Source organism: Benincasa hispida, chromosome 11 (assembly GCF_027475165.1).
Source record: "Benincasa hispida cultivar pf3 chromosome 11, pf3_genome.v1.1, whole genome shotgun sequence".
NCBI classification, from domain to species: Eukaryota; Viridiplantae; Streptophyta; class Magnoliopsida; order Cucurbitales; family Cucurbitaceae; genus Benincasa; species Benincasa hispida.
In genome coordinates, this window is record NC_143488.1 from 37,584,262 (window position 1) to 37,604,904 (window position 20,643).

A 20,643-nucleotide genomic window follows, 5' to 3' on the forward strand; every position below is an offset into this window, starting at 1 on the left:
TTTAGTTGTTGGTCTTTAGTGGAATGTCGACAGTTAACGGATGGTGGATCTTGTGACTAAAGAGTTTAGTCAGCTATTCATAAACCGTTGGAGCTTCGAGCCACAGGTCCATTAGGTCCCCTGGGTAGCTTGGATAAAGTCGAGAATCAGTGTTTGGGTTAATTTGAAATGTTCAAATTGATAAGAGGAAGTTTGATTATATATGATATAATTGGACTAGTTAATTATATATGATATAATTGACTAAATGTATGAGATACATTATTTTGGAGGAAATTAGATATAAATATGATTTATATCAAATGGAAGAGAAATTACTATAGCAGATATGTGATATCAAACTATAGGATAAAAATATAATATGATTATATTTATTAATTGGTTAATTATATGATAATTAACCTTAAATCTCTCTCGGACGTGCGTTAGTGGGGAACAATGTCGGTTATTGTAATTGATGAATAAAAATGAATTTTTTTTCATTTTGAATCGTTCGAAAAAAGATCGAAAGGTTGGCATTGGTGTGAAAACGTAATCGATCGCTTAAACTCGAGAGCCTATACGATAGTCGCTTAGTGCCTAAACGATCACATACCTCGCGCCTAAACGATCACCTACCCAGCGCTTAAACAATCGCATACTAAGTTCTAAACGATCGGTTAACTTTCCTAAATGATCGTATAGTGTGTCGTGTTTGCTAAACGATCGCCTTCTGTTTTCTAAACGATCGTTCGGTAAAATCTACATGATCGTGTAGTTTCTTCTAAGCGATAAGCATCTTGCTATACGATAGCTTTATATTCCCTCCCACTTGCTTATCACCTACACGATCACTTCTTCATCCTACCTTTACCAAACTCACTAAAGACCACACTTTGGGTTCTCATTCCGAGAATACCTGGGGCTCTTTTCTGGTGGTGTCGTCCCTACTGCATTCGTATTTTTGTAGTTATTCATACCGCGTTAGTCGACGCATCTTCTGGGTGCTGGTTGATTGGGTAGAGGTCATCCACTGCGTTGAGTTCCAAAGTTTGAAGACTGTTTTCAACTGGTATGAGAATTCTCTCCCTTGTTTTTTCTTGTTCAAAGCATGCCATTAATTACTATTTGTTTGCATAACTTTGCATTTGAATGTATCTGGTGTATTTCAGTCACTGTGAAATTGGAGCAATCCGAACGTGCTCATAGAACTCTTCATTAAGAGATCCTTCAAGGATCCCACTTAAAAGTAATCAAATTTTATTCATCGATCATTGTACACCTACCATCTTTGGTCACCCACTGACGATCATAAACAATTTTTTCTCTCCTTCTTCTTTCTCTCATCTTTCCCTCCAATTTCTCATTCCATTCTTCTTATTATTCATTTTCCCACAAAAAAAAGGAAAAAAAAAAGAAAAAAGAAACTGACTGATGGATTAAGAATGTAAACCTTAAAGGTAAAATTCATTTCATAACTACAAGAAAAAGAGATAATTTAAGGACTTAAAGCAATACTATCTGTGTTATAAATGTATTAGTATACTAAATTTTAAAGTTTACTACTTTGTTATCAAACGGTAAATTTGTTATTTAAAACGAAAAGTAGAAAATTAAAGGCAAACTGAGTTTGTTATAAAACTTAATCTCGAAGCTTTGTTACTTTATTATTTATTTATTTTTAATAAAAATAGCTAAATTGTTGTCATTCCCACATTATTGGCATACAAATTTACTCTAAACTCATGCTCGCACTTCAAACATAGACTTCAAGAATTGAAACTTCCAGACTTTGTACCCTAAACCCAGACATTTGTGATTCTCAGACTTCAGAGCCTCAAATAAGCCCACGGGCATTTGATTCCCGACTTTTGATTCTGAACCTACACTCCAAACACCCCTTAAAAATTCAACTTAAAGTTAAACCCTAAAGTTAAACCCTAAAAATTTAAACTTATAAGATATATTATCAATAAATATGTAACTTGGTTTGGGTTGGGTCAACCCGACTTTTATTTTTTTGTTCAACCTAAAACTCATCGCAACCCGATAAAAATAGGGAAAAAATGTAACTTAACTCAACAAGAAGGGTTATCTAACACATAATGCAACAAGTCACACATAGTCTTAACACATAATGCAACAAGTCACACATAGTCTTATAATAATCTCAATAACATAAAATAAAACACATATAGAAAAAAGTAGGAAGGAAACACAAAGTTTAGTAATCTAGTTCAGTACAATATCACTTATGTTTGGGGGCAATATGCCAAAGGAAATATATTTTTACTAAAGATAGTTAAGCAGTTACAATATTTTACTTTGTACATACAAGACTTTTATAGCGATACACAAACAACCTTACTTGGTGAAAGAATATTTAGGCTCCCTTTAAGTGTGTGTCTCCCCCTTAATGATAGCTTCACTTTATCTCGTTTTCAAACGAAGACCTTTCCACTCAAGAAAACTTAAACTCTCTCCAAGTATGAGAATCTCTTATCATGTATAAGACAATGCTTCAAGACGATCAAGAGTAACAACTCAAGATCTACAGAATTTTCACTTCACAATCGTTCGGATTGTCACACTTACTCTTTTTCGACTTAAGACAAAAAAAAAAAAGGCACAAATCTTCTTCAAAAGTGGTAACCCTAAAACCAATAATATAAACCCTTAAATATGCACAACAAAAAGGGACGAATCGGACTATGGGTGGAAACAGTTCGGTTTGATTCGGTTGGGTGGCCAAACAAAACTGAACTGATTTTTCTAATATGGAACCGAACCAAAAGGTTTGATTTTAAATTCAGTTTTGATTTTTTTTTAAAAAAAAAATCTATGTTATTTTTTTAAAATTAAAAAATGGTTCGATTTTAAATTTGGTTTTGTTCTTCAAATTAAAAATGGTTCGGTTTCAAATTTGGTTTTACTTTTTTTAAAAAAATATTATATGTATGTGTGTATATTAATTCAATTTCAAATTTTCTTCAAACTGGACCGAACCACGTTTTTCGATTTCACTGAGTTTTCAGTACGATTCAGTTTGTTTTTAGAAAGGGTTTGATATTTACAGTTTGAATGACCACCCTTAAATCAAACCATCACCACAACCCGTTGAGACCTAGAGAAAGAAAATATCCTTATAAGAAACACACAAAATTTTTCAATATAAGGAAAGAATTTACACGCATAAAATAAATTATATGAGACATTTTATAGAACATCACTTAGGACAAGATGGAGAATCAGATTACCAACATTCATAAAACACGCCAAAAAAAAAAAAATAGCCAACATCATAAGAAAACCCTAGCGAATTGGAATTAGAAATCCTTTTGCTTTGAGAACTCCTAATTCTCAGTTACTAAAGCCCCTAAATCGATTCGATGTCAACCTTAAGGATTGTGTTAGATATTGATTGCCTTATGATCAAAACTCTTGAGACAAAGAACAATTTTCTTCGTCTAGATTCAAACACTCCATACGATAGGGTGATCAATTCCACTTAAATTATGTGTTTGACATGCAACATGAATTGCAAACTCAATAAGCTCTCCTAGCTATCTTGAAAAAATAAGTTCAAAGATCAGAAATAAATTCATTGTAAAATTGTCAAACAACCTAATGGTCAGGCTTTCAATGGCCTCCCAATTAAAACTCTAATATCATATCACTAATCATAATAAAATGACAAAAATACCCCTAGACATAAAGAAAGATAAACTTGAAAAATATTAAAATTACATCAAATTAATTAAATGAAATATAAACAATATTTTGATGTTCTAAACGGTTTATATCACAACACCAAAACACTAACAAATTTCCCTTTTGGCTACTATTTTTTAAAGATAAGACAACCAGCAGAGAAACCGACCATAAGACAGCAAAAGCACTAAATCCAATAAGCAATCAGTGAAACACAATAAACACCTTATGTCATAAGAGATGTTAAGATAAAATATCATAATCAACTCAAACCAATAGTAGTATTAGAAGCAAACAAACCAGCCACCAAAAGAAAATAAACAAACCTCCCCCACTATCTGACTTTAAAAAAAAACATAGTTCGAAATAAACAAATATTAGGACAAAAAAACAATAGCCATTGCAAATTATTAGAAGCCCTATCCTTGCCATCAGAAGTAGACACACCCTCCGTTCTAGTAGTTAACAACCGTAACATGTGAAACTTGACATCACCCTTGGCTTTCCTCTCTACACCTCCAAGTTTGAAGACTTAACTCCGGACTCATAAGTCAATAACTACATAATGTGCTGCCCAAACTAAAAGGACCCAGTAGGCTCTTTACCTTAGAAAATGATTTCATCAGACTGATACAAAACATCCTGACGACCCTTAAGGGACGTTTGGTGCGCAAGTTTGAAATGCTAAGCTTGGGAATGTCAAATATGGGGGTTAGGCTGGGAGGTCTAGGTAGTCTGGGTTTAGAAAAACTGTGTTTGAAGGGTAGGTTTTGAAAGTCTAGGTTTAAAAGCCTGAGAATGAAATGCAGATTTATAAATTTTGAGTTTGTGAAATATTTTCTGGCTAGATGTTAGACTAGTCCAAACTTGTCATCTTAGTTATTTTAATATGCTTGTTTTTTAGACTTTTATTTCTTTTATTAATTTAAATTAGGGTTTTCTACACATATAGTTTAAACAAATATGCTTAATTACGCAAAAACCTAATTTCAATTTATTTTAGTAGTAGTACACATGTAGTAGTAGTAATAATACGAAAAAAAAAAACATATAAGAGATGTTTCTTGTAGTGATCGATTTACAACTAGGAGAAATAGAAAAAAAATGAAATCTTCTGAAATAAAGGCAACATATTAACAAAGAATGGAAGAGAGCGAATTTAAAAAGATAATCAAATAAATAATAATAATTTAAAAATAAAAAAATCAAATGAAAAAAGAATTAGAAGAAAGAGAAAGTTTAATTTTAAAAATATTAATATAATTACACTAAGAGTCTGTTTGGAGTGAATTATAAATTTTTTTAATTTAAACACTCTTGACTTAAAATAAAAACAGACATGTGTTTGGCAACTCTTACTTAGACGTATTTTTATATACAAGTTTGTTTGGTTTGTTATATACTAAAAATATTTTTATTAATGTTTTCCAAAGTCGGTCGATGGTAGTCGAAGTCTAGCCAGAGTCAGTGGTCGGAAGTTCGCTGGCAAGGGTCGCCGGAGGTGGCTGGCGATGGTCGTCAGAGTTGGCCGATAGCAGTAGCTGGAGGTGGCGGTTGAAGTTGGTTGACGATGGTTGAAGTTTGGCTAGAGTCGGTAACCGGAAGTCCGCTGGCACGGTCGTTGGAAGTGGCGGTCGAAGGTGGCCGACGGTGATCGTCAGAGGTGGTACTCGGAGTTGGCCGACAGCGGTCGTCGGAGGTGGTGTCCAGAAGTTGGCCGACAAACTTCCTAAATTAAATTAGAAAAAAAAAAAAGTGTATCCCATGGGTTTGAATAGTGTTTACTATTCAAACCCATGTGAAAGAGTGTAGGAAGCCTTGACTTTCTAAACCTTTGTCCCAAACAAGGGTTGGTCTTAGGATGCCTAACCCATCTCTCAACCCAATCAATCCCTTAGAGTTGTTATGGACAATGTCTAGAACATGATGACTTTGAAACATTTTATAACTGAATTGAATCACAGCAAGAGCAGGACCAAGGAATTTCTCAGCATTAAGAAGATCTAACGTCTAGACTAATAAAATACCACAAATGGGGTGAGGGTAGCAAATGAGTAATTTGACAACTTGAGAGCCAACGTGTAGTAAAATCTGATTAAGAAGCTGGTTGAACAGAGAAGAAGTGCCAATTTGATATGTAGGCTTGTCAGAGCATGGGAGATACCAGTACTGTGAGAAGAAGGACACTAGTTGATTATGTCTATCTTATGCAAAATAGTATATTTGAAACTTAGTTCAGCAGCCAAAAACTGATCTTTTTTAGGCCAGTTCTTCTTAGCTCCTCGAGTCAACTTCCCTCTCAATGACAACTTCGACCTTTCTCTATTTCAAATTAATACCACTTTACTCGAAAAATTTAGGCTCTCCCTAAATATAAGATTATATTTTCATGTATAAAACAATGTTTAAGATGATAAAAAGTAACAACTCAAAATCTACAAAAAAAAATAAAAAATAAAAAATTTAGTCACAATTGCTTAGATTGATGCACTCAATATTTTTTGGCTCAAGACAACAAATAACACAAATCTTCTTCAACAATGGTAAACCCTAAAACCAATAATACAACCCTTTAAATGTGCGTAACAAAAAAGGAAGAATTAGACCATCACCATAACCAGTTGGGACTCAAAGAAGGAAAAAATCCTTTGACAATAAACTCATTGAATTTTCTATATAAGGAAAGAATTTCAAGACAGAAAAATACACTGTGTGAGACATTTTGTAGAACCTTACTTAGGATAAGATGAAGAACAAGATTACCAACATCCATAAAACATGCCAGAAAAATATAGTCAACACCAAGAACGACTAACACAACTCAACCCTATCATTTGGGTTGAGTAGTCTAAGTTGTTTGGGTTGTTGGGTCATTTGAACACCTCCAGCTAATACATGAGGTTATCTCTTTATCTCATGTTTGCTAATGTCAAAATGTCATGGCACATTCTCTTGCGATTAACGCTTTGGAAGAGCATAAGTATTCCTTTCTCACCACTCCTTATCCCGAGTGGTTTTCTATGCTCGTGTCTCGTGACGTAATCTTTTAGTTTGTCTGTTTTTTCTTTTCTTTTCTTTTTTGCTGATATTGTCCAAAAAAATTGCGTACATTTTGGCTTATTTTGGCTCAATGTTTCAATTGGTCTTTAAATTCTTTTCAATATTGTTTTAGAAAATTACGTTGTTTGGTCCATGATTTTCACTTGTAGGTCATTTGGTCATTAACCATTTACATCTTATTATTATTTTTTTTAAAAGAATAATAATAGTTAGATGCATCCTACAACAAACAACCATCATAGTTATCCAATCAATATTTGTCATATGTTAAACTTAAAAGTAACAATAATAATAGCAATTTTTCGATTTTTTTTTACTATATAATTAAAAAGAGGACATAAAGATGAATGCAACCCATGGTACACCAAAGTATTACTTTTTTTAAAAAATAGATTTAAAATATCATTTTGTTACTTTTATCGTGCATATAGTTACCCTTGCTTATATACTCATGACTTTTTCCTTTTCGTAGCCAATATAGGACTTTAATCACAGTTCAAATACATACTAATTAGTGAAGGATAATTACTTGGTAACAAATAGTTCGTACGAGTCTGTCAACAATAAACAAAGGGTCACATATGAAATATAGGTTAAGGCTTCTTAACCTTAAATTAGATAGATATGACTCATGAACCAAATATCTCTTACAAGTGTTTAAGATGGGAGGAATTGGTTCCTTAAATCTAAGTTTACATAGCTCATATGATTAGCATACATACATTGTTTGGAATAAGTGAACTTAAGTTCTATATCTAGTTGAATGCTTCACAACTTCAAGCTATTTATACTCAAACCTATGAACCAAACCCACCTTATTTTTTAAAACCACAAATCTAGAAACAAAACCATTATCTAAATAGTTGTCATTGAAGCCCATATTTACATTTTTTTGAAAAAAATCCATTTTCCCCCTAAATCACAACCCACCCTTGAGAAAGTTGATGCAAAGCCTCTTCCATGCTTCCCTATCTGCCTCACCTTCTTCCAAATTGCTCCTCATCTCCTCAGCAAAATCATCCTAAGGCCAACATAGAACATTTGCCAAGTTTCACAAATATTACAAGTTAAATCATCAAAATATATAGACATCATATGTTATCATATGTTATAACACAGGGATAATTACAAATATAATAATCAGACTCAAAATATTAATAAATATAGTATATTACAAAAAAAATTTACAAATATAACAAAATTTAGATCTATATCTCGAAGTTTATCAGTGATAGACTATATCGCTGATAGACCCTTATAAGCGATAGATTCTATCATTAATAGATTTTGCAATATTTGTAATTATTTAAAAATATTGTTATACACTTAATTATTAACCCTAAAAGTGTTACCCATTGCAATTATCTTTTATATATATATATATATTCAAGAGGTAAAACTAAGAATAGTTGAAATGATTAAGATATATGTAATCAACCAAGAGGTCAAAGGTTCAAATTCTCCACTTTCATTATTGTTGAACTCCAAAAAGGCAAAAACATTTAAGAATACTGAGAGACCGTGATAGAAATTACTTCACAATGAACTTTACCGTGATGAGTCTTCGTAGGACGAGGCGTTCGATTAGGTGTAGGAGAATGTCTTTTGTGTATTCGGGGTGACCTTGAATGCCTAGGATATGATCCCCATATTTGAACATCTCTATGCCATACTTATCTGACCGTCCAATCACTTCAGCCTTGGAAGGAAGTTCATAGATCTATGTCGTTTTTCATGTACAAACCAAATTAGAACATATCAACGTACAAATTTGTTTTGTCACCAACAATTAAAAGCAATTTTTTCTTCTTTATAGCTAAACTTTATAGAGAAATGTGATTGGACAGCTATTTTCTTTAAAATGGTAAAAATCTCATATTTCAAAATTCAAAAAAGTTAAATTACAAAGTTAACTTCACAAATTATTCTGGTTTGTATTAATTGGATTATGAAACTTTCGTAAGTGTCTAATAGAATCATAAATTTTAAAAATATATAATAGATTTTTAAACTTTCTAATTATATGTATAATAAATCTTTGACATATTTAATATTATTTAAAATTATTAGATTTATTATACATAAATTGGAATTTTGTGTAAGCCTCAAAATTTCAGTTATTAATCTAATAGATTTGAGCATTCTAAAATTTTCAAATGGGTAAATCCAGCTATTAGACATGAAGTTGAAAATTAAGAGACCATTTATTGGAATAAAATTGAAGGTTGAAGGACTTATTAAACATTTTCTAAAGTTTAGATACTTAATTAGACACAAATTTGAAAATTTAAGAATTAAACTTGTAATCTAATCCATTAAAAATAATAAAATAGTCCTTTATTTCGAGTTATAAGTTAAAATATTTTTGTAATTTCTATGCTTTGTATTTTATTCCATTTCAATCAATGTATGTTTAAACGTTCGAATTTAGATATTTTCCATAAACATTAAATTTACTTCATTAAACTTGTTATTAGTATCATTATTTATCGAATTAGACATTTTAAAGATAACGAATTTATAATTTAATCAATTGAGTTAATAAAATATGACGAATTATTTTTAACGATACAAACCTCGTCACGATGGCATTCAATCACGGAGAGAGCGGTGGGTATTTTGAGGGATGAGAAGAGCTTGTAAGATGATGACACGTGTACGGTTGTGATCCCAATGTCCCATCCAGATCTACCCCGGCCTGTTTTTCCTCCCAAAGCACGTCCGAGTATCTATAGAAATGTCAACCCATTAAACAAGTTTATTTACTTTTTATTTTTTTTCCTATAAATACTAAAGGGCTTAAACCTTTCTCTTACGTAGAAAAATAATTTTTAATAATTTTTTAAAAACAAAATACCACGTGACAACTTTTTATTAGGTATAACAGAGAATTACGATCAAATTCCTTCTACTAAAATTGGTATAATTTGTTCGAATCCAATCAATCTTAGGCTATATATTTTCAATAAATTTTGAATATAATCCATACTACTAGTTCGTTAATATTCTATACAAAAAATATTGTATTATTATTGGTTTTTCAATATAAATTCTAGTATACTATTATGCATGAAAATTATAATTATTATTTAACTAATTTTGATTAAAAAAATGGATGATTAAAATTAATATTTATTTGAAAACTTAAGTCCAAAATTGGACATTTGAGACTAAATTTGAACAAGTTTTCAAAGGTTTAAAAAAAAAGTGTTTGTAACACTTTTTTTCTCTCTAATATTCGATGCTCAGTGAGAAAAGCTAACGTGACCGTGACCGACAAAAGTTAGTGGACCTCCAATCAGAAACAGACATGTCGTAAACACCCAATTAATGAAACCATGTGCCACTAGCCAAAGCAATCTCACGTAATTATGATTTGTTTGTTTACGATTTTGTCCTTCATTTTTCAAGTTTTGTTTTCTAAAAATAGTGACGAAATACATTTATGACTAAATTATATATGTATATATTTTTAAGTTTTGAATTTGGTTTTTATTTTGGTTCTTAAATTTCGGAATGCTATATATTTTTGTTTACAATCTCATTTTATTTGGTGGTTACGTTTCAAAGAATGTTATCTTTTTATCCTTGATTTTTTAAATTTTTATTTAAATCTCAAATTTCAAAATTGACGCTTTTAATTTTGAGGGTTTTTTAAAATAGAAAATGAAAAACTTATATTACTGTTTATTAATTAATTTAAAAGAATTTTAATTATTTGTTTTCATTAATTTTACAACACTGCTAAAATTAAATTGAAATTTTACTTCATAGTTATTTTAAATTAATTAACTGAAAATTAACATAAAAAACAAAGTTAGCCTTGGCAAAAATTTATGGGTTAAAAGACCAAAATATGACCTAAGAACTAAATTAAAACCAAACTTAAAACTTGAATGTAATTATGTAATATTTTTAACCTAAAAATTAAAAGATTTAAAACCTAAGGATCCAAAAGCATTTTCATTACATTCATTGTGAAATTCTACCATTACCTTAAGAGATACTCATGATTTGACTTACTACAAATTGATTTAATTAGAAATCATTTGTTTCATGGGAATATAAGATTCTTATGAAGTGGATATCTGGATTACCACATGAGTGGACATCTGGATTACCACATTTATTTTGTGTTAATGTAAGATATCCGTGCATTTGGAAATTCTCGGACATCTTAGGATGCCCTTACTGAAGGTATATTGAGAATTTTGGATGTTCATCTAAACATTAAATTTTTGGATCCCCGTGTTCAGAGCATCCACATTCTACTTTATAACCCTATATATAATCTTGTTGAGAAAACTTACAAATAAAATAATAAAATTATATTGATTTAAAAAAAACATAAATTAATTTAAAAAAGAAAAGGAAAAAGAAAATATGTTATATAAGTACAACTTATAATAAGAGCATTTTTGAAACATTGTGTAAATTTGAGACATTTCAGGTAGAAATCCTACGAAACAAATACAATTATCTAAGTATTCATAAATATCTCCAAAACAAAATATTCATATAAAACAAACATAGTTATCTAAGGATGTCATACATCTAAAAAAAACATCTTCTGTCCTGTATTTTCATATTTAATTCTTTAAGTAGCCGGACGATAGAGATTCCATTTAACTTAAGTTGATCTAGGTCAGAAAAAGACATACTCAAGATAACCCTTCTTTCATATATGTTTTTTTCATTCCAAAATCGATTAGGGTTGTATTCTATGGTTACGATTCTACCATATATATCTTCTTCATTCCATTTTTTTTTTACGGTATAAATGCTTATGACACCTCCCCTCTATGCCATTCGGTAATGATTCCTCTGGCATTACGACCTTTACCACAACGATGTTGTTCATATATCCAATTATTTCGTGGATTGGATTTTAACTCTACACATCTATAATTTTGGACATTTAAATATTTCGATTATTTAGTTTTCCAAAAAAACAAATGATTCCAAAAGTAATTAATGAATGGTATATCGTATATGATAACTAAATGGTTTTGTTTTGTTTTTTTGTTTTTTTGTTTTTTTTTTTTTTTGAGAATATTGGTAAGTAGATTCATGACCTAACACTTGTCCCAAATATAAAGGGTAAAAAAAGAAAAAAGAGTCAGAATAATTTTAAAAGTCAATTTGAACCTGGTTAAGGCATGTAATATTAACTGAAAAAGAAAAAAAAAATATAGTCCATGAATTTTCAAAACAAATCTTTTAAGTCTAAACTTTTTTTAGGATAGATAAAATTGTTCTTGGATTTTTTTATTAATTTAAATAATTATATAACATTTGAAAGAATAATTTTAGAGAAGAGACAATTTTCTAATTTTGTTTTTCTTGTTTAAATCAATAAAAAAAAATTAGCTTTGATTTTTTGAACCTATTTTTAAAATTCAAGAACTAAAATTTTGTATGTTAAGAATTGAGGGGTCAAATGTATATATTCTAAAAATTTGAATACTAAAATAGTTAAATTCAGACCTTAATCGCACCATATTCTTCTAAATCTAAAGTCTAAAAAGGTAATTTATCCTTGAGAAAAAGTCAATATGAATCCGCTCGAAGTTGGAAATTAAAAATATTCACAAATTTCAGTTAAAAATAAATAAAGTTATCAACAAACAAACCTAATTATTATTAAACTGGCAGTCTGGCATTATGTAGACATTTTGTAAATAGAAAACAAGAAACATAAAATAGATTGCAAATTTAATTTGTTACAAATCAATTTTTAAAACATTCTACTACCTACCAGCAATTAATAACAGATTCTCATGGCAGTTTAAAATTTAAAATTTTATCTTTTAAAAATTAAGATTATTGTTATATATTTTTCTTAAACAAAACGATTTTTACTCTCTTCCACAGAACCAAATCCTACTCCTAATTTTTTAAATTCAGTAATTGAATAAAGTACTTTTTAAATAATTAATACTATAATATTTTATTAAAAAAATTATAACTATTTCTACTCGAACAATTTAAATGGAAACATTGACAAAAGGGGAAAAAAAGACAACTTAGATGGAAACATAAAATATTTAATTATTTTAAACATTATAAATTATCATTATCAATAAAAAAAAATAGTATATTTATTTTAAACTAATTATTAAGTTATTTGAAAGTAATTTTAAAATGGTTAAAATCATTTCGTATATCTTTAATATTTAATTTTACCTTTCTAATTAAAATTTTCATATATCGAAATTAATTTTGAAGGATTAAAAATATGTTTCAAAATGCTTGCTTTAATAGTTCAAAATTTGTTTTTTTTTTCTAAAAGGTAATAAAAAAAGTAAAAGTATCTTTAGTTTTTTAAAAAAAAAAAAAAAAAATTGATTGCATTATTATCCGAATTATTCAACTTTTTGGTTTCTAAGTTTTGGATCTAGAATTCTCTTAATCCATAATTTTTAAAATGCTACACTTTTAGAGTTTGAGCTTGCTTTATGTAATTTCAAAGTTTCAAAATTTTTTACTCTAATTTACATTTGATCCCTAACTTAAAGATTTAGGTAGTCAAATCTATCAATGATTTTTTTTTTTTTAAAAAAAATATAAATTAATATAATTAAAATATTAAAAAACCACATTAAAATTATTTGAATAAATCTCATACTTTTGACTTTGGTTCATTTTTGTTTCTTTTAAAACGTTAATTTTGGTTCATATAGTTTTAATTTTAGTTCATTTTGGTTTTTGTACTTTCAAAATGTTTCTTTTTGGTTCTTGTATTCTCATTTTCGTCTTTGAATTTGTGAGTAACCATTTTGATCTCTAAAAAATGAAAATGAAAATGAAAGATGAAAATAGTAATTTCTTGAAAGTATAATGACCCAAATAAACCTTTTAAAATCGTAGAAAACCAAATGAACAAAAAAAAATAAATGTAGAATGATCAAAGTAGTATTTAAAAAGTAGTTATTTTATTATGAATGAAAACTGAGTAAAATTGAATACCATAACATTAAGGGTTTTCAAGAACCCGATGACTCTCAATCGTTGGGTTTAGTTCAAATAAATGAAAATTTTATGGATTAGACTGGTTCATGGATTCACTAACCAACCCGAACCAATCCAAATAATTTAATTTATATATATATATTGATTTTAATTTTATTTAGTTTCAATATTTTTTGAATAATTTATTTTCTAACAACTTTTAAAAGTAGTTTTTGTGCAATTTAGAAAGAAAATTTTTCCTATATAAATTGAAATTGAATTGTTAATCTTAATTCAATATATGAAAATAATTAAATTATATTTTTACATATTTACATTTTACTTTTTTTAGAATGAAATTTTAAATAAATGATCCGATTAACTCAAACCAACTCATAAATTGGATTCATTTGTTTATAAGAATTATTTGGGTTGAGTCTAAAAAGTATTTCAATCCAATCAAACTCAACACTCTTGCGTAACATAATGAAACGTAAGAATTAAAAAATAATAAAAATCAAAACCCGAAGCTAATTGGTTAACATTTTTAAAATTAAATGAAAACTAAACATAAAAAGTTAATGTTATTTTTCCCACCCTTAACTCGCTATTATTTCGAGGGAAAAAAAAGAAGGGAAATTACAAAAATACCTGATGGCCGAAGCAAATACCGAGGATTCGCTTGTTCAAGAACGCCAATCTCTGCACTAAAGCGATCAATCGGCAGATCCAAGGATCGTCACCGTGAGCGTCGTTACAGCTACCGGTGATCACAAATCCGTGGTAGTCGTCGATCTGATCGTCGGCCGGAAACTCGCCGGCAGCCACACGGAAACGGTCCCAAGCCTCGCCTTCTTCGCCCAACATTCTGACGAACACTCCGAAATATCCTCCGTATTTGATTTTAACGTAATCGGAATCTTCTGCACAGAGAAGCAACGCAAATCTCTTCATCCCCATCCTCCAGCCACGATGGATCTAGATTCTCTCCGTCTCCGGCCAATCGAATGCAGCGGATGTTTCTCTCTCTAAACTAAAATCGGAGTTTAGAGAGAGAAATAGCGGAGAGAGAGAGAGAGAGAGAGAGAGAGAGACAGATGGGTTCTTGTTAGGTTTTTATTTCACATTTATTTTGTTTTTGGATCGACACATCAGACGTACGGCTTCATTTTGTTAAAGAAAAAAAAAACAAAAACAAAAGAACAAATAAAAAATAAAAAAAGATGAATGTGTTGTTCATGGGCTCTTCTTCAATATAATATATAATATTTGTCAGGAGTGTTTAAAAAATTCGATGACTCAAAAAAATCGAACCTAATCTAATCTAATCCAACTTTTGAGTTGGATTATCAACTCATTTGGATTGAGTTGAGTTGGGTTCAAATAAATGGAAATTTTATGGGTTTGGTTGGTTCAAAGGTTCACCTAATATAACTAAAATCAACCCGAACCAATCCGAATTTATTATTACATTTAAAATAGGTTTTTTTATTACTTATAACATAATTATTTATACATATATTGATTTTAATTTTATTTAATTTCAATATTTTTTAATAATTTATTATTTAACAACTCTTAAAACTAGTTTCTTTGCACTTTAAAAAGAAAATTTTCACTATTTAAATTGAAATTGAGTGGTTAATCTTAATTCAATATATGAAAATAATTAAATAATTTTTTTACATATTTACGTTGTATTCTTTTTAGAACAAAATTTTAAACAAATGACCCGTTCAACCCGAACCAACCCAACACAAATATTTCATGGTTGGGTTGGGTTTGGTTCATCTTTTAATAAGGGTTATTTGGGTTGAAAAAATTTATAATCCGAATCATTGAGTTGGGTCTAAAAAAACTTTAAATCTTGTTTTATTTTGGTCTCTAAACTTTATAAAATGTTCGTTTAATCTTTAAACTTTTAAAAAATGTTTATTTTAGGTATTGATATATTAAGACTTTGTTAAATATTTAACAACTAGCCCAATAACTTATATTTTTAGATGATTAAGCTACCAAATAAATTAGTTATGCTAAAAATTCTAGAGTTCAAATTTTGAATAAGATGGCAAAACGAGAGAATTTAAAAGACATTTTTAGTTCAAAATTTCGGTCGTTTAGCATTATGGCGTGTTGGGTTGTTAACATTTCATTTTACGTTCATCTTCCTCAATACATTATAGTCTAGTCATCCAAAAAATACAAATTCTCTCACATTTCTATTGAAAAGTTAGACATATTGAATAATAGGGATTAGGAAAAATATTTTTAAAGTTTATAGACTACCATGAATGTTTTTAAAAATTAAGGACCAAAATAGAACCGAATTTAAAATTTAGAGAGTAAGATAGGATTTAAACCTAATATTTGCTTTAACCTACTAAAAAATTTTCAAATTTTTCTGCTTTATTTCAATACAATTTCTCAAGACTTGTTTGACCGAGAATTTGAAAACAAAAATTCGAAAAGATTCAATAAAAAAAGAATTGATATTTCACATATGTGTTTGGTAGCAAACGTAGAAATTGGATTAGAATTTAAAATAATTTTTAAATGTATACTATATTTATAAATTATAAAACTAGTTATAATTACCAATTAAATATTAGATTGGTTACAAATATCAACATGTTTTATGTTAATTTCTTTTTTGCATAATTATTATATAATTTATGATACATTACATAATACATAATTTATTAAATAAATGAATTAAATTTATAACATGATATACTATATTCTTTATTTAACATAATTATGTATTTTAAAATTTAAATTTCAAATTCTAGATATATTAAAAGTATAAAAATGATGTTTTCAAAATTTGTATTATTTGGATCGAATAATACGAAAATAGTTTTAAGAAATAAAATCCAAATTTTTTGCTAACACATATATTTTTTGAAAATATGAAAAATAGAATTTTGATTGCCAACCAAACATACTCTTCAATTTTTAGGGTTGATGATATGTGTTAGCTACACCGACGGTTCAAATCCCTCCACCCCTATTGTAAAAAAAAAAAAAAACTAAATTTAAAAGAAAAAAAACATGAAAATTAAGTTATCCTCGATATAAATCCATTTTTTATGTCCAGTGAAACTATAAAATTTTGATTTTATGAGAAAAGGATTTGTGAATTTCAAAACTAGCAAAATTAAGGTTAAATTTTTAATTTTAAAAGCTCGTAGATCAAATAGATACAAACTTTAATATTTAGAGAATGTTTGGGGCAAGAAATTGGTTATTATAGTCATAAATTATTATAGTTGGATTAGAATAGTTTGTGTAGATGAAAATTATTTTAGTTTATAATAGTGCGTGTTTGAGGTATAAACTATTTTAGTTCGAAAAGAAAATAACAAACACTATAGTACAAAAAATGATGAATGAAAAATAGTAAAAAAAAATAGTAATTAACGTAGCAAATGAGAGTTTTGAAATAGTGTTGATGATAGATAATTGGGGACTACAAAATAGTATTTACTGTAACAATATGTGATCAGTATAGTCATTGGATAATCCTGGTCTCAATGCAATTTGACCTTTCAATTTTATTTAAAAGTTTTCATCACTATCTCCGATCCTGAAAATTGATTCAATATATCTCACAATTATAGTGTCAAGAAAGATGTACACCATCGAATAATTTGGCCTATATGTACGGTGTGTTAAAATTTTATATTTGTTTTATTTTCATCTAGTACGTTTTAGTTTTATAGAAATTTTAAATATTTTATTTGAGCTTTTAAACTCTATAAAAAATTAACATAAAAACCTAGTCTAGTCATTTTCGCATCAATCTTTATTTTTTTGGGATAAAGTAAAAAAAAAAAAAGTTACAAAGCTATTTTTGAAATTCCACACGTGTTCATTTTTAATTTCTTACTCCAACTTCTTCACAAAAAAAAAAAAAAAGAAAAAAAAAAGGATCTTCCTTCATATTTGATGTCTACTAAAGTGTTGCAATTAAATTAGGCCGATCTACTTATCAAGAATAAAAAATGACAAAAATTGGAATGGGTTATTAATATTTATTCGGAATTGAACTTAGAAAACCATTGATTTAATCTAGGATTTTAGGAGATTAAACTTGAAAATATAGATTATTTGATTGATGACCGTTAATGAAAAGGACAAAAATTGAATAAATAAAGTATAATGAAAATTGTCAAAGTGAATAATACTCAAATGGACATAGAGATATGTTAATGTATGAAGTATGTGGTTCAAATCTCTTATCTCCATTGTACTAAAAAGTTTGAACAAAAATTACAAAAATTACAAAAAAGAAAATAATCAAATAATTTATTGATCATTTTTCAATTCCATACCAATCTGACCATATTTATGCTCTGAAACTAGTTTTGATTTAAACGTCATGTGAGATTCACGAAATAAATGAATAAATTATTTAATGACATATCAAATAATTAATAGAAGCAATTGGTATTATGATAGTACTTTATTTTTTTTTTAATTTAGTGGTAATTGACATGCATTACTTTTTCTACAAAGTGGTCTCCATCCAATTCTCCGTTGTATTCCATTATGAATTAAATAATGGTTTAAGTGTGCATAATATTATAAATATGTAAAATCCATCCAATCTCAAAAATTTTAAAAACTAAATAAAATAAAAAAATTATTTTGAAAGTAGCTTTTCAGTCCAAACACATCTTGTGTTTATATGATACAGGTTTTGAAATGATGATGAAGAAGAATAAGATGAACCCAACTAACAAACAAACAAGCATGAAATGTGTGGTGGATAATCAAAAGATAATTGATTATATTCCATTCAATATTTATTAATTTATAGGATAAATATCAATTTATAATAGAGATGTTCAAATAACTCAACAACTCGAATAATTCGGACTATTCAACTTAAATTGTAATGATTAGGTTAGGTTAGTTTTGTTCTTGGGTTGAGCTGGATTAACTTTTTATATATTTGTTAGGTTAGATTGGATCGTGGGTTGGCTAAAAAAATTTGGGTTGACCCAATCCAATCCGAGTTATATATATATTAATAGTATATATACATAATTGTTTAAAGTTTGATTAATTTATGATTTTTTATTTTTTAAAAATGTTATGATATTTGTCTTTGTTTAAAGTTTGCAATAAATATCATAGATATTTTGTATTTAACATTTGATTTTTATGAGATTTTAGTTATTAGTCATGTGTTGAATATAAATCTATATATTTTTAATTAAAAAAAAAAAGTTATAACTCGACATCCCAACCCAACCCAACTCGAATTTTAAGGGTTGGGTTGGAGGGTTATTTGGGTTGTCAACCCAACCAATCCAAGTTTTCAGGTTGGTTCTAAAAACACATTTAACTAAACCCAACCCACATGTACATCTATAATTTATACCTATAAACTTTGGAGATTGTATCAATATAAACCCTAAACTAATAATTTTATAACTTAAACCTTGAACTTTGAGGGTCGTATCAATTTAAACCTTGAACTTTGGGATTTGGATTTGTATCAATTTAAATCCCAAACTAATAATTATATCAATTTAAACCTTAAATTTGAGGGTCGTATCAATTTAAACCTTGAATTTTAGGATTTATATTAATTTAAATCCCAAACTAATAATTATATCAATTTAAACCTTAAATTTAAGGGTCGTATCAATTTAAACCTTGAATTTTAGGATTTATATCGATTTAAATCCCAAACTAATAATTATATCAATTTAAACCCTAACTTTCATAAGTGTAATTTAAATTATGAACTTTCATAAATATATCAATTTAAATACTGAACATTCATTAGTATATCCAAATAAAACATAATAGAGGGTTTAAGTTGATATAATTATGAAAATTCATGATCTAAATTGATACATTTATAAAATTTTATGATTTAAATTGATATCATCCCCAAAATTTAGTGTTTAAAGTAATACAATTATTAGTTTAAAATTTAATTTGATACAATGTCCAAAAATATAAATTGATATTTATCCTAATTTAAATTGATAGAATGCCAAAAATATAAATTGATATTTATTCTAATTTAAATTGAAGACGCTTAATTACTAGCGGCCAAAAGCATATTCCGCAACAAACTAGTATAGCTTCTTCAATAAAAGCTGATTTTTCATTTGCCAATGAATTGGACCAATTATTTCATTCAAGTCATTAAAAAACAAATTAATTACATGCTTCTCAATTGTCAATGGCTACTATCGTAATATTTGGCATTTTTTATGGCAACACGACCTAACCACAATAGAAAAATAAACAACAAAAATGTTTTTTTTTTCAAAAAAAAACCGCTTGCTACGTGGAACCATGTGATTGGTCGTCAATTGCAGTCCAGCTAGCAGCTAGCAACTAGTATTACTCAGGTTAAAATTCATTGAGCTTATTATTAAATGGGATGAAGAGGAGTTGACAAGGAGAAATCACTATATATTTCTTTTAATTTTCTTTTCTCAATGGAAAATTTTGGTACTTCTTTGCAAGTTTCTCATTACAAGTAGTTCATTTTGGACTAATGTCTTTGTACGATATTAACCCGAATATTCATGTTTATAGTTTTTATTTGGTTTTTCAAGATGTTACCTTCATTCGATCCTTTAAAAAATGTTACACTTTTACTTTCGAATATTGAGTTTAGTTTTCTTTTCGGTTCTTAGATCAAAATGTTATACTAACCAGGAATTAAAAAGTTGTATTTTTTTCTCTAAATATATTTTAACTTCCATATTATAAGACGAGAAAAACTTAGATGTTGCTTGGGATGCACTCATCTTTTTAGTTGTTAAATAAAATTTTGTGATGTTAAAATTTGATTTTTTTTTTCTAAATGATTTTTAATTTTTATGGATTTTTTCAATATCTTACGCAAATATTGTTGGGTAGGTCATAGTTTTTTTTAGCATGGAGAAGGCTGGTCTTAAATCAATGACA

The 20,643-nt window shown here is 28.2% G+C and overlaps 1 protein-coding gene across 1 annotated transcript; it reads right to left on the minus strand.

Annotated features, from left to right (window-relative positions):
- Nucleotides 1-7,330: 7,330 nt before the first annotated feature.
- LOC120091938 (gamma-glutamyl peptidase 5-like) lies at nt 7,331-14,846 on the minus strand. Its single transcript, XM_039050109.2, has 4 exons — nt 14,353-14,846; nt 9,327-9,479; nt 8,303-8,470; nt 7,331-7,771 (listed from the first exon to the last, which is right to left on the minus strand). The coding sequence occupies exons 1-4, from the start codon at nt 14,659-14,661 to the stop codon at nt 7,670-7,672; spliced, it is 732 nt and encodes a 243-aa protein (XP_038906037.1). The 5' UTR covers nt 14,662-14,846; the 3' UTR covers nt 7,331-7,669.
- Nucleotides 14,847-20,643: the final 5,797 nt, after the last annotated feature.